This window comes from Monopterus albus, unplaced genomic scaffold (assembly GCF_001952655.1).
Source record: "Monopterus albus unplaced genomic scaffold, M_albus_1.0 scaffold218.1, whole genome shotgun sequence".
In the NCBI taxonomy this organism is placed as follows: domain Eukaryota; kingdom Metazoa; phylum Chordata; class Actinopteri; order Synbranchiformes; family Synbranchidae; genus Monopterus; species Monopterus albus.
This window is the reverse complement of record NW_018128098.1, coordinates 298,036-313,800: the sequence shown is the minus strand read 5'-3', so window position 1 is coordinate 313,800 and position 15,765 is coordinate 298,036. Positions and strand designations below refer to the sequence as shown.

The following is a 15,765-nucleotide window of genomic DNA, read 5'->3' as shown; positions in this document are numbered from 1 at the left end:
CTTTAGGTTTACACACCGGAGAGGAGTGATCTGCAACAAAGGAGCAGTCCGTATCAGTTCAGACCTGCGCATTACCAGACTGGAGTACTTACACCAAATGGTTAGACGTTTTTTATGTTTCTGCTTTTCTTTAAAACATTTAGCTGCAAAAAAAAAATCGAAAAAGGGGAAAAATTGCATCGATTTTTTTTTTCTCTTAAGATGAGAGTGCGAGTAAAGAAGAGCCGTCTTCCACAGTGGAGGAGATCGAAACGAAATCTTTTAATGAACAAAGCAGTGAGGAAAACCAGCGAGGGCGGGAGGATGGTAAGTTATACCGAGGTCAGCAAACTGGATTTTTCAGTGTTATAAGCTTTGTATTAAGACATGAGGGGTCCCCGTTATTGCAGATAGAAAAATATTATTTATTTCCTGTGTATTCAGGCGAGGACGCGCCAGCCAGAGTTCTGCCAACACAAAGGGAAATACAAAGTCTGGCAAAAGGTAAGACGGTGGGTCACTGTTGGACAACAAGGCTCTTTAAGCAACATTATCATTATTATTATTGTTGTAGTTGTTGTTAGGCTATAACAATTGTTTTCATTTATCTCCATCTATTTTATGTCACATAATAATAGCAAATGTTTTAAAATGGTTGAATAAACCACATATTGTATTTAATTAGGCATTGTCAGCAGCATCCCCTCAGTCATCTCTATCTCCTTCCAATTTTAAGGCCTTGGGACCAAATCCTTAAAAAGAAACCCTGTTGCTATGGGGCCAGCTTTAATTAAGTGTCACTTGCAAAGTAACAACTTCTCGTGGAATTTAAAGTAAATCAGACAATATCTTCAGTTTTTTTCTGTCAATTTGTGTTTGATGCAGATTCAGTGGGATTTATCCCCATTAAGTGTTCTTTTCCTGCAGGCCCAAGAAGACCTGCTCTGACTTTTCATTGTTAATGATGAGGATGCTAAAAATAGTTATCTGTCCTAGAAGGAAGATGACACAAACGCCTGCACTTTCCTCCTTAAATATCCCCTATTTTTGTCTGCCTTTTAGAGGAACTACAGAAGCAGCTGTTAGAGCAAGTTGAGCTGAGGAAAAAGCTGGAACGTGAATTTCAAAACTTGAAAGGTAAGCTAAATTCTGCACCCGCGCTTTTCCCACTATTTTGGCTTTTATCACAGGAGCAGTGATTTCATAGGCAGCGACTCAAAAGTCTTTGTGGTGCATGTTAGGTCTTCCACCTCTAACATTATTGTGATTCAGGCTAAAACATGATGTTTGCCATGCCACGACCAAATCCACCTCAGCAGTGCCATTTATGAGTTCTCTCTGTGGAGCAGAACTATGTTAAAGGGCAACATTCTTCCAAAAATGCTAAGTGGTTCAGGGACACGCTCCTCTGGGAAGAGGTGTTTTCAAAACCCCTTTTAACACTGATGTGAGAGAATTATGATTTCGACCTTCTGTTCAAAAGCTTGGAAACTAGTTCTTTGCAAGGGAGAAAGTGGAAAAGCAGATATTTTGGGGCTCCGTTTATTTTACAGAACTGCTGATACAGTCGGTACAAATAAAGTGTTATATAGAAATTGTAAAAGGTTTATGTGAAAAAAGTCAAAATAGTATAGAGTGCTATGTAGCTGGAGATAGTGTCAGTTTAATTCAACTGAGATATCAGAATTGATATTGACATGTTTTGCATCTTGAATGTTACAGGTGTACATTCAGAACATCAGGATGTTCATATGTATCTATATGACACTAAACTCCAAAGTGGTGCTGTAAAGATCTTAATATGAAACTGTATCCATGCCGAGAGGAAGCTTCTGTTTATTTTGAGTGTGTCCTGTGAATCTCAGGACAAAACACCACTCACAGTCTGACTGTTTAAGCTCTTTGAGAATCTCATATTAAAAATGAAGAAAGGATGCAGAGCTCAGAACTGTTGTACAGTACTCTGTGAAAAAAAAATTGGATATGCCAGTGATTTCTCATCAGTACATTTTCATTTAATTGTACAAAATCTCAGATCTCCAAAATGGGAAAAGCAAGGGACTCTGTCATGTGGTATAAAGGTATTTTAAAAGTCTTTATCAAAATGGTTACATGACTGAAGACCAGTGCAAATAATGCAGATCAGGCTTCATCTTTTTTTGGTGCAATGAACATCAGAGGGTGAATAGTAACCTTTGGTCATTTTTACCAGTAAAAACTCTGTTATGAACTCTTACATTTGTTTAGAAATGTATCTTGGCTCACTGTTGTGCAGCATCACGTTTGTCAAAGTAAGAAGGACACCTTAAAAGTTAATTCAGAATAATAAAAACTTTGCACATCGTTGGGTTCTGTGATGCACATTAAGATAAGATAAAGTCCTTCATTAATCCCCAAGGGGAAGTTCATATGTTACAGTAGCAACACAAGGGCGTGTACAGGTAGCAGACAGAAGTTTCATCACTCTTTAAGTTGTACTTTGGGGTTCTGGATATTATTGTTGCATCACTTTCTAACAAATCTAATATCGGATTTCACTGATGTGTCTTTGTAAAACTTAAAGTTGTGTGATGACCTTCACTTGGTGCCACCTTTTCTTTACGCATTCATAGTCATTAAATCCAGTTATTAGGAGTTTCATGAAAATAAAGCATAACAAGACAGCACAAGTGCACTGTTCTGCATTTATTGCGTTTATCTCACTTGACACACTTTTTAAAATCACGTTTAATCTTTGCAAAGAAGACTCTGTTAAATGATCAAGGCTTTGTGATTACAACATGAACAAAATTGTCTAAAGGTGTCCTGTTTTTATTTAAATTTTACAAAGGGGCTACTTTTGACAACAGAGAAAAAAAATGTTTTCACATACACTTTAAATCTGAAACTCTAATTGCTCCGGTCACCCTACTTTTATGAAGACATACAATTTAAGGTTTAAGCTCTGTATTGATTATTGTCTTTGATTTCACTGCTGAATTCATTTTAAAATGCTAAATCCCAATCTCCACCACAAAACATAAGTATTCCCACACTCTAGCATGACCTACACATTTGAGAACCGAGAACAGCGCCCTCTAGAGGCTGGTAGGGGGACGTGTGTCATAAATCACGTAAAAGCACGACTTCATCCAATTAAACTCATTTAATCCTTTGTTTGTTTTTAGCTTTACATTAATATTTATGACTAACGTCAACGCCACACACACGGGGGGGGGGCTTTTCTGGTTATCATGAATTTATGTTAATGCTTGTATTGATACTATAGTCTTTTAATAGAGGTTCACCTATTACATCAGTGACTGAAATGTGTGCCTGCCATTTGTTCCTCAGATAATTTTCAGGATCAAATGAAACGCGAGCTTTCCATACAGCAGCGTACGACATGTCTTCACTTTGATTGATGACAGCCTGTATGCTCCAAGTGGCCTGTGTGTACAAGATCTCATGGATTTGTCTGGTTTATCTGAAGGGTATTATCGTTGGTGTTTTGATACGCAGTGAAGCTTGTTGACTTCACGTGAATCACTTGTACTTATATGGAAAACACCTGCTTTATGCCTATTAATTAGAAACAAACGCAGACCTATAATCTAGTGGAAATGACAAATAGACACCATTTCCGGGATTAAAAGCGATTATCGGTGCTCCGTGTAAATAGACACCATTTCCGGGATTAAAAGTGATTATCGGTGCTCCGTGCGCATCTACATTTTTGTCTTGATTATGTATTTATGCATTTGGACGAAGAAAGAGGGCCACAAACTATTTGTCAGACTGTGCAGCGTCCATCTAAAATTCTTTCACTACATATATTAATATTTTTATCATGGCCTTGAATCAGCTGATCCTTGTTGTGGTTGTGATTAATGTAAACATGCTCGATACTAATATCCAGCCTATTTTATGTTAGATATGAAATTTGTATTATAGCCTTTTCAGTAAGCACAAGCAGGTACACTGTTGATGGTTTTATCTCCTTCATAGAAGCTCACGACGCTTTACACCATTTCTCCTGTAAGATGTTGACTCCTCGCCACTGCACCGGATCCTGCTCCTTCAAGTCTCCTCTGCTACCACCCTGAATCACATCACTACACAGTTATTTGGCAGAGAAACAAAGGACACATCCACAGCTTCTGTCAAACAGCAACTTATGGAAAACCTCCAGAGAGACTCTGAGAAATTAAGTCGAAAGTAGACTGACATGTAATTGTAATATTTTAAAATATGTATGTACACCCTCGGCATTTATGTAACTCTTGCATACAGTAAAATTTGTTTTCCTGATAATATTTATTTGTGGCAAAGTGCAATGGCAATGTATGTATCTTGTAATAGTTATAGGTTGCTACTTCAGTTTTCTGTTGTCAGTATAGCGGCTCTGACTAGACAAGTCATTGCTCCTTATCCTCACAGTATTGTGCATTATATACTTTTGCTGTGCTTTTCTTTGCAGGCCAGGAGCTTGCTTTTGAATGTTATGCACTTTAAACGAGTAATGGGAATTATAAATAAAAGGCCTGTGCATTGATATAGGCCCACAGTAAATTATTTGTAGCGGTTAAACACGTTTGTTTTTAGAAGACTTTGCAGTAACAAACATATAAGTCAGTAGGCTAAATTAGTGGCCTACATCCGCGACCTTGTACAGTAAGTAGCTACAGTCCTATACTATAAAGAGTAGCTTATTTGTTCATGTTATATTTGTTTTCATGGCTAATGAATAAATCATTTTATTAAAAACAACCGTGGATTATTGCGGCCTCAGATAGATGTTTTGCTCATAACAAATTGTTTGCCAGATGAGCCTATAAAATGTTGCTATATATTGTATAACTCTTGATTTTACCCGTTTAACGAGGAGAAATGTATTGAGAGCTATTGGGATATGAAACCAGCAAACGTTTGTCATAGGCCTACTTCATTTTCTGCCATGTCACTAATCAACAGCGGTGGAAGACGAATTCAGATCCTTAAGTAAAATTACTAGGAATGTAACGATCCTCTAATACAAAGTAAACGGCTAGCCAGGTGGTTCTCGACTTCCTAGACAAATCCGAGGGGTTGTAATATGAAAGATATTTTGAAAAAAATCATTTCTGACAGGCTACACAAATCTGTTGTCGGTTTCTGGACTTTTCTCAAATCGTTTTTGTGGAATAGAAGAGAGTTTACATCTTTCAGCTTAAATAAACCCAGTTTAGAGGGCGAACTAAGGGGCTCCTGTTTCGTTGTTGTTGTTGTTTTTTGTTTTTTGTAAGGGGCCAAAACCAAAATTGGAATTTAATCGTGGAACAATGCATTTAACAATATTATAATTATATAACAGGCTATGTTATGTAGCCTGTGCAAAATCTTATCTGAAACTAGAAACTAGGCTACAGCCTAGCTGTTAAATTAAGGCAGAATGCCTTCTGAAATGTAGTGAAAATAAATAAGGTATCATCAAATGCGAAAAGGCTACTCAAGTAAACTATAGCATAAGTAGGCATACTGAGTAAATAGCCTACTTTGTATTGCTTCTAATCAAATGATCGATTAGACTAACGTCTTGTGCCTACCTAACAATTACGTTTGATTTTTTTGTAAGAGTAGAACAAAATCCTTCAGTCACATGAACTGTGACTCCCTTGGTCTTGATGAATCTCATCTAGACTAGTTTTGTGTTGCGACAGTGCCCCCTGCTGTCTGTTACGGAGAAGCGACAGAAAAAAGACTGTCCCTGGAGAATAGCTGTTGCGCATGCGCACCAAATGTTAGAAGATGGCGGAGAGTGCGGAACTGAAGGTAAAGACAGACCTTTTATCAGCTTGACAAATACACGTTTCGCACAATGAGATTTGAGTTTCAAATTATGGCACCATTGTTTTATGATAGTAGACATACATGGAGTGTTGTTATCAGGATATATAATAACAAAACAACAGGGAAGAGGACACAAGACCAACTGTTAGCTGGCAGGCTAGGTCGTTAGCATTAGCTTTGTTATTGTTGCAGGCGTACTGTTATGCTGTCTCTCTCTGTTGTGTACTTTAAAGGCAGATACAGCCAAATGTCGCTTGTAGTAAAAGATTAAAGACGTAGTTATGTAATCGTTTGATCCCAAGGGGACAGTAACGTTAGCTACCTGCGGTTATCATTAGTTCACCTAGTACACTGCAGTGCCTAATGAAAATGGGCTCTGTCTATCCCCTGGAAAGCAATCGCAGTTTAGCATCCATGAACGTTAGCGGCTCCTCTTACCAAATATGATGCGAATATTCGAAATAAAGTCACAGTGGCAACACATTTTGACGATCAACACTCAAATACGTAAGATGAGTGCTCAAACACATAAGATAAAGGAAAGATGTACCGATAAGCTTTGTTTAAGTCTGGATACACCAGCATCATACAGGCGCTGCTAGCTAGTTTTGCTAACGCTAAGTAAATCCCTTCGCTTTCTAATGTCTTGATTTTAGTAATTACTTGTTACTTGACAGGAAACAGTCACAATCGTCAAACATTTCCGATTTGATCTGTTCCTTTCCAAAATGAATCTCAGTACTAATAAAACTCTTTCTTTCCCGCAGATTGCTATATGAGCTGTATTCATAGCAAAGTAATATAATAAGAATATTGTACAGTAAAAAGGCATGTTACATATTGTCACAGACTTCAGTTCATCTATTAATTATATCTAAGTTTACCATTTATGTATGCTATGTGTGTATGTTTGTAAGCAGATTTCAAGTGTCATAAGAATGTTTACAGTCACTGAAAAGATTTATCTGTACCATTTCAGTTGGAGTACTAACTGGACTCATCAGTTAAAACGCAAGTGACCTGACCGATAAACAAAGTGGATTAACAAGTTACTAGTGCATAGAGGTTTTGTAATTGCAGGTTGGCTTTTTTAAAAGTATGTGCCACACCACACTTTTAAATCCTGTTGTTCACAAATAGGGACTGGAGATGACTATATACAGGGTGGACATGATTACTGCACATTGTATGTTCATTCATTCATTGTTGCATTGTCACAGGGGTGTTGATCCAATTGTGTGGTATTTTATAGGACTGTTGTTTTGCTTAGTTTGATTGCATTACACTGTAGGATGTTTACTTTATTGAGAACTGAAAAATTCTTTGTCTTGAGATGTTTGTAATTCTAAGAATTTCCCTAAACAAGAAGACAACACCCTCTTATAGTGTAATGCAGTCTGATACAACATCTCACAAAAATTTGTCTGTTTCTAGAACAGGTCTCTGGTGTATTTGATTTTATTGTTTTGTACAGAAAGTCATAATATTGTGTGCCCTGTATTTTCACTTGCAGGATGTTGTGATGTTTTCTGAATTAAGGCTTTCAGTAACCTAATTCAGCATACCCCCCAGCCCCAATGGTGGACAAAGGCCAAAGAAAAAATATTAATCATCATGCTCAAAGCATTTTTCACAAATGGAAATGTAATTGGTTTGCATGATTTGCAACCTAGTGAAGGATTTTAATGGTTAAAATAACGAGTTACACAGTCTTTAATAATAATGAATTCCATAAAAGTCTGAACTCAAAATGAGAGAACAAAACTGATTTCTTTACGTCAGAGTAGCGAAATGTATTTTCCAGGGTGTAATAGACCATTTTTCCCATTCTTCATTTTCCACCAGCAAATGGTAATGAGCCTTCGAGTTTCGGAGCTCCAGGTGTTGTTGGGGTATGCAGGGCGGAATAAGCACGGTCGCAAACACGAACTTTTGACCAAAGCTCTCCACCTACTCAAGGCTGGTTGCAGTCCCGCGGTGCAGATGAAGATCAAGGAACTCTACAGACGGCGCTTCCCAACCAAAATGGTTTCGCCAGTGGACCTAGCCCTGCCTGGTGTTCATTCTGCTTCCGGCCTGCCCTCCAGCCTCGCCCAGCTGGGATTTGACAGCCACGGTTCCCCGTCGCCTCTGCTGCCTGTGTCGTTACTCGGGCCTAAGCACGAGCTGGGTCTGCCTCACCTCCCCTCCGCTCTTCACCCTGTACACCCTGATGTCAAGCTCCAGAGATTGCCGTTCTATGACGTGCTGGATGAGCTCATTAAGCCAACCAGCCTGGGTGAGTCCTGATGGAGTATTGTGACCACAGATATCTGAACAGTGACTCAGCAAAAAATGACTAATGTACGACTAATGCATACTGATTTTGTGGGGTTTTCTCTCTGTCGTGTTCTGTGTCACTCTTGTAGCCTCAGACAACAGTCAGCGGTTTCAGGAAGCGTGTTATGCCTTCGCGTTAACACCACAGCAAGTTCAACAGATCAGCAGTTCCATGTACGTGAGAAAGCTGTCTGGTGCACGCTGTGTTCAGCTGTCAGAGATGAGAGAAAAGAAATAACAGTGAAAGCATTTTACAATTTACAGTTTACATGATTTAGAAAGCAGGTGTTCTCTGACCCAGGAAGCAGTCAGAGTAAACATAGTTGCTATTAAATACTGTATAAAGCTGTTGAGACCTGTCTGGCCTGACTTCTCTTTTAAATTCTTTAGGGACATATCTGGGACCAAATGTGACTTTGCAGTTCAAGTCCAGTTAAGGTATGTCTAACATACTCTTGTTCTGAGCATAGGAACTTTCTACTTTAATCAAGAATTCTTGATGTGAAGTGAATAGTGGGTCTGTGTTTAGCTTCTCAGAGTTTTGAAGCAGCCAGAAATAGCTCTGTCACTTATAGTGTTCTTCATTTCGGCCTGCTTTTAGTCTTAAAACATGTTTTGTACTTCCTATGGTCTAGACTAACTTACAGGGTCAGACATAATAAGTTAACAGTAAACTTAACATAATTTATAGTTTTAACTTACTAGCTTACAATTATAAGTGATTGTAAATGACAACAATAGGAATTAAGATTAGTTTCACTCTGAATTATGAATTTAAGTCTGGACATGTTTTTGCCAAACTGGACAATACAAACTCTTGATTCAAAGGAATGGTTTTTCACCAATATGCTTAAAACTGGGTTTACGGTTCAATTCCAGGAGTGTAGTTTTATGATGGTGTACAGGCCAGCAAGTATAAGTGCATTCATTACCACAGTTTTTTTATTTTTTTATTTTTTTTTTGCTTGAGAAAGAATACCTAATGACATAAAAAACTGACATTTTTCTTAGTTGCAGAATTAAATATTCACTGTATGGATGAATGCCATCCTTTAAGAAGTGCTCTCCTATATCATAGATGGAGATGGCTGTACTTGACACAACTGAAATGGTAAAATAAGCAAGCAAGCCAACCTTTTTTGTGAAAGTGGCACCTTAACAGAAACAAATAGCTTTCAGTTTCTCAACACTCGAGCTTATGGCATGTGTTTTCTATTGTTTTCACTTTCAGATTTTGTTTATCGGAGACAAGCTGTCCTCAGGAGGATCATTTCCCCCCTAATCTCTGTGTGAAGGTGAACAGCAAACCCTGTAATCTCCCGGTGAGTCTGGACAAGTTACTGTTTGTCTGTCTTGTTATTGTTTTGAGTGTATCACACCACCAGTTACTGAGAATCACAGTCACTGATGGTTGATTTTTATCTACAGGGTTATCTTCCTCCCACCAAAAATGGAGTTGAACCAAAAAGGCCCAGTCGCCCCATTAACATAACCTCCCTTGTTCGACTGTCAACCACAGTCCCCAACACAATTGTGGTGTCGTGGACTTCAGAAATTGGGAGGGTAAGACCATTCAAAACAGAATATTGTGTTTTGAATCAACCATTGTAGCACGTTTGCACTGTTTTCTTCTGAAGCCTTGAGGGAGATGTTGGTCACTTCAATGTGATCTTTTGACTCATTGTTTCTTTCTTAATTTGTTAGAGTTTTTCCATGGCTGTTTATCTGGTAAGACAGCAGTCCTCTGCAGTCCTGTTGCAAAGACTACGGGGCAAAGGGATTAGGAACCCTGACCACTCAAGAGCTCTGAGTAAGTGTCCACTTGATTTTAGTGTAAAAACCAAAAAGCCTGAATTGTCACTACACCTGTAAGGGAGTAGGAGATAGAGAAGACTCGTTTTCTGGCCTGTTTGACCACATGTTCACGAATTAAACTTTGGACCTCAAAAAGGAACTAAGCTCTCCAACAGGGTGCAGTTCCTTAAATAAGACACAAAGGACTTAACATTTTGCTTTTGCGCCATCATATTTTTGAACTGTTTATTGTATGTGAAGCTCTACAGTAAACCCCAGTGTGATGTTGATCTCTACATCATTTATATGTTGTGGTTATTGATTTTTAATCTGTGGTAAGTTAGGGTCCAATTAAACAGATCGCCACAGTGCACACTGAGATTAAACTGTCTTTATTCTTTTTTTTGATATTTGCTTTTTTGCTTTTCCTTTCTCACAGTCAAAGAGAAATTGACAGCTGATCCAGAGAGTGAGATTGCCACCACCAGTCTACGAGTCTCTCTCCTGTGTCCTGTAAATACTCCACTGTGCTGCCTTATTCTTTTGGGGGGTTGGCTGTGTTATTGTGAAAGAAGTATAGCTAGTAGCCTGCAGATTAGCTATAGAACCAGTTTGTCAGTTAGCTTACTCGTATCTCGGCAAGAAATTCATTGACAGTTATAATCACATTGACATTTTTTAAGTTGCCAAGAATTGTATTTCATTGTGCAGAGAGACAAAAAGGTGGCATGGTGCTATACAGTTATGCAGTATTCATACCTGAAACTATTTTATGCCATACTGACAAGTGACATGTATCTTGAGTGTCCTCTATTATTCATTAAAGCTTGGGAAGATGAGGCTGACAATCCCATGCAGAGCAATAACATGTTCGCACCTTCAGTGCTTCGATGCTACACTTTATATCCAAATGAATGAGAAGAAGCCGACCTGGGTGTGTCCGGTCTGTGACAAGAAGGCACCGTATGAGCATCTCATCATTGACGGGTGAGCGCAGCACCGCTTCATGTAATGCTAGGTCCTACTGTGTGATTCTGCGTAGTATTTAGAGTGCCGTGCAGTCTGATAAACATTCAGACTTATGAATCTTTTGCTTTAAACAAACTTCTAGACTCATTGAGCAGTTGTGTGAGCCGCCACAGCTATGATAGCATTAAGTCATGGAAAGTGCTAGTTGTATTATATTTTCAGAATTTTAAGTTTAAGAATATACTTAAACCTAAGTAATTATGCTTACAAAGCTGTCAGACTGTACTGAAATGTCATGCCGTTGTCACAGGTTATTCATGGAAATCTTGAATAGCTGTTCTGACTGTGATGAAATCCAGTTCAAAGAAGATGGAAGCTGGGCCCCCATGAGGTCAAAGAAAGAGGTGCAGGAGGTGTCTGCTTCATACAACGGTGTAGACAGCGGTATGTAGCAAACGGTTCCCATTCTCTAAAAGATAAGACCGGTGATTTTCTATGTTGGTATTTTGCACAAATTGCTGGCATAGGGGGCGTTAGTTAAACCACGTTCTGGATTCACAGACATTATTGTAAGAACACAATTTGTTATTGTTTTTAGCCTCTGTATGGGATTTGTGGAATATTACACAGACACAGACAATCACTGGCCTCATTGTTTGCGTGTGCTCTTCACTGTGATCTGTGGGCAGAGTGTAACGTAGCTGTGTCACTGCAGATTTGTCTCGAACAGAAACGCATGAGCAAAAACGGGGCTCATGTAATGACATCAGCAAGAAAGTTGATGTGATTGACCTGACACTGGATAGCTCCTCAGAGGATGAGCTAGATGATGAGCCACCTCCCAAAAGGGCCTGTCCATCACTGTCACCTGGCTCTCCACCTGCAAACAAGGGGTGAGTCTCCAAACTGCTAACAGGAAGTGAGATCACCAAATGTTTGCGCTCAGCTATGTTGTGTTACTTCTTTTGCCGCTAACATGGTTTGTATTTCCTATTAGTGTATTGAACCTACACAGCCAAGCCTCACCTGTGGCCAGAGCTCCCAGCATGCCCCCTGTGGAGACCAGCTACATTCCTCCTCCTCCACCCCTTATCCAGGACTACCGCCACTATTATCACGCAACTAATGACCTGCCAGGTAGACCTGTCACTCATGATAAAGGATAAGCTTAGAGTTTCTTTTTAAAGTCCATCTTAATATAATAGTCACATGAGGAAGGGTCATGGCCATTAGCGTGACAGGACAGGATGAACGTGAACAGCAACACATCATGCTCTCAGAGTTTATAAGGCTTGCAACTTATGTATTGAGAATGAATTGATAAAATCTAAACAAACCTATCTTTGAACACAGATGGTTGTTTCTTGTTAATTTGTAACCATAAATATGAGAAGTTTATATCCTGCCTGATGTAACTCTTCTTCCTTTTCTTGCAGATCTGAGTTTCTTCTCCTTCCTCCAAGGCGACAGTCAGGTACATTGACTCAGACTCTTGTGATCAGATTCACATAGTTTCTAATCCTACAAGTAAATATTTATTTGTCCCTATTCAGGGATAAGCGGTGTAGATAATGGATGGATGTTAGGTAACTAAGATATTCAAAGTTCTGCATCTCTAACTTCTCACAGATTTTGGAGTTTTTCGACTTTTAGAGTTGACAACACACTCCTTGTTTTAGGAGTTTCTCCAGCCTTGGCCACTGTTAGCCACACATTGCTTTGTGAATACAACCCCTGATCCTGAAGGCGATGTCAGTGGACAGCGTCATACTGAAGTATAGGTCTGTAGCTGAGTAATTCTTCTCTCTTGTTAGCATTACAACATGGTGATGGCTGCTGCAGCGGCTGCGTCGGCATCTGCTTCAGAGGACCACGACCTGCTCCTCAACCGATTTCTGCCATACAGCTCCTCTCAGATGTTGCAGGAGCAGCCGTGCACCCCCGGGAGCAGCATGCTGGCAGCCACCAACGGAGGCAGCAACAGCGGCAGCACCAGTAGTTTGGTGTCTTCCAGCAGTTTGCGGGACCGCGACAAAGACAGAGAGCGAGACAGAGACAGCCACTGCAGCAGCGGCGCCAGCCATTTATGGTTCCATATCTGACGTTATCTCTCTTGACTAGATCCACACAGAACTGAAAGACAAGGGGGACCTCAATAATGGGAGTTCTTTGTAAATACGGAAGAGGAAGATGAAAGAATACAGTGCTATGTACAGAGAGGAAAATCTATTTTCAATTTTACTTATCATATGTATAAAAACTTAGGACGCTTCTTGTCCTGTGAGTTACTCCAGTTGATATTTTTCTGTGAATACTGAAGACTTTTTCACACCTCCTTCATGTGGTCCGTTGATTATATTGTACCTTTTGTACCTGGTTTTTACAGTTTTGTTTCAATAGTTCATGTCAATGGTATTGTTTCACTATGTTGTCATGTGCACAAAACCCAGAGGCGACACCTTAAGGAGCATGATATTTAGATGACAAAGAAAATGGGCATTGTTATAGATGTACAAAAGGCAAGTCGCAGCAAAACAGGAAAACGTAACTCCTCCTTTTTAAGTCGTGGTTTCTGTTGTTTTGACAGCAGAAAGATCTGGACATTTTTGCCATCACTGTAGAGTTTTCTGTAAGACATTCATTCTGTAGTCATTATTTTTAAGGAATTATTTATGATCTAAGTTATGTTGGATGTATGCTGTGGTTTTTAAAAGAAGCATTCCCTATGCCACTAGAATTGCAAACGCTGGATCCTTCTGTTGTCATAACTGCACTCGTCCTCCCCACTTTTGTCAGTCAAATCAATCATGGACAATATTTATAGTTGAGACTGTACCTAAAATCCACATCAGTTGGCAGTAAGCTGTATCGTAAGCCCAGGCTGTTGCTGTGTGAATAAAAGGCACTAGTGCGGCAAGCTGCCTTCTGTTATACGCATCTAAGATTTGCAATATTGTGTATTTTTCTTTTGCTGTGTGGCCCTTTTGTTTTGCATATTACACTTAAAAATATAGAGAGAAGTAGTTGACATTTCCTGCACAAGGAACTGCAAGGTGCCAGACCTCCCTAGCCTCTTCAATGGTCACGTGGCCCATGTATCTGAACATCTTCACAGTCAACATGAAGAACGTTGGGCACCATTTTCAAGACAAGTGTTCAGTGCGCGCAAGTGGGTTAATGACATTTTATGATGTCTTCATGTTTGATTTTAGCACTTGCATTAACATAAAAGCTTTTTGAGCTGTTGCAGCAAACACTTTGTGTTTTCAGCTTTGCATGTCTGCAAATTACATGAGCGCTCACCCGCTCGAGTGCTGTTCTGTTCCTTAGTGAGGCCACAGGATGCAGAGCCTTTTTTTGTTGTTGAGTGTATTTGCAACAGCCTTAACTGTGATAGCTTAGTCTTTTGAGTGTATCACGTCTTTTAGTGTATCATGCATTTTGGCCCAGAAGTTAAAGTAATTGAAGTTATTACAGACGCTTCCCCTCCCTTTATTTTTCCTTGACTTGTGCTTATGATTAGGGTTATTTATTATCATATATATTTTCAGCATTTGTTTGATTTGTGGATATACATTGCTGTCATTGTACGTGATATTTCTTTTGTAATTATATAATTAATGCTATTTAAAGATGTCACTGTTGCTTGACATGCATTGTAACATTTTCCGTTTGTCCATTTTACTATCAAATGATGTCAGGAAGTCAGTAGAGGCTTGGATAATTTTGAACCGCTACAGTCTACTGTGCTGTTATTTGTAAGAATTAAACAAGTGTAGGAAAGTGCATCTTTGTAGTGGGTCTCAGGACGGTCCTGGTTCAGATGCATGTGTTCTTCTGTTACAGTATGCAGTAAGATTTCTTTTAATTCAGTTTGTTGTTTAGGAACAAAATTCTTAGGCATAATTATATTTTTTTTTTAACATTATAACAGCACATGCCTATACTGTAGTAGAGGTATCAGAAAAAGTGTCATAAGAGAAAGCAGTTTTTTCAATGCATCTATGTTGCTTAAAGAAAATCCCTAACCATTTTACACTGCTTCAATCTTTGATGCTGAAAATTATATTAACTGGCATTATTCAAGATCTCACACTGTCTTTCCCTGTTGCAGGCCACATGTGGACACCAGGTACTGAGGTGGTGGCTCAGCAGGTGCTGAAATTTGATTTGTGCGTGCTTAACTGAAATACACACAGGGACCTTGATATTTACTGAGGCATTTGGTGAATGTCCCAAATCATTGGCTTCAGAAAATATTTACTACATTTCAGCTAAACTCTGGTTGCGCTACTACAGTAAAGGTCATTTGGGGCAAAATCAAGAGTGAACTTTAAATCTCCTTCCTCGAACACGTGCTCTTCTGTTACTGCTTTTTCCACTGGGCCAGTGCTTTGTGATGTCTTAAGTGACCTTATGGGGTTGTGACGTTAAATTACAACGGGCCTTTTTACAGAAGTCACAGTAGGAAAACCACTGGTGTAAACAATGAGATTAACAATGGCTGACTCCCATTTAGCTGCATCAGTTTCAGGGTCCCAGCTCACTATCATACTGTACTGAACTAAGCCGTTGTTAATATTATTAGATACACCTGTGCTTTTCCAAAAGTCTGTCAATTAATAAACTGATACGTTAAAAAAAACTATTTTAATTCTGTCAAATCTCCATTTAAATGCCCCATTATACAACTAAAATAAAAACAAATTTTACAAATTACTCATCCTGGTTTTTCATTGTGTCTTTAGAATATAAACAATTTTTAAGTTTTCAATTTGATGTGTCATAGGTCATCTCTGAGCTGTGCTTTAACATTTGCATATCACTGTAATGTAATGACATACAGTGGGTACGGAAAGTATTCAGACCCCCTTAAATTTTCACTCTTTGTTATAT

At 39.0% G+C, this 15,765-nt stretch overlaps 2 protein-coding genes across 2 annotated transcripts in view; both read left to right on the top strand.

The window, feature by feature from the left end:
* Positions 1-2,046, top strand: part of skor1b (SKI family transcriptional corepressor 1b) — a 40,115-nt gene extending 38,069 nt beyond the window's left edge. The window contains 5 exon segments of the mRNA XM_020619307.1: positions 7-100; positions 202-306; positions 424-483; positions 1,042-1,116; positions 1,702-2,046. Of these exon segments, the coding sequence (XP_020474963.1) occupies positions 7-100; positions 202-306; positions 424-483; positions 1,042-1,116; positions 1,702-1,784 (417 nt within the window). The 3' untranslated portion in view covers positions 1,785-2,046.
* A 3,661-nt stretch (positions 2,047-5,707) lies between these two features.
* pias1b (protein inhibitor of activated STAT, 1b) lies at positions 5,708-10,891 on the top strand. The gene is made up of 9 exons (XM_020619386.1): positions 5,708-5,769; positions 7,633-8,065; positions 8,196-8,280; positions 8,497-8,544; positions 9,338-9,428; positions 9,535-9,669; positions 9,811-9,916; positions 10,340-10,413; positions 10,727-10,891. The coding sequence occupies exons 1-9, from the start codon at positions 5,746-5,748 to the stop codon at positions 10,889-10,891; spliced, it is 1,161 nt and encodes a 386-aa protein (XP_020475042.1). The 5' UTR covers positions 5,708-5,745.
* Positions 10,892-15,765: the final 4,874 nt, after the last annotated feature.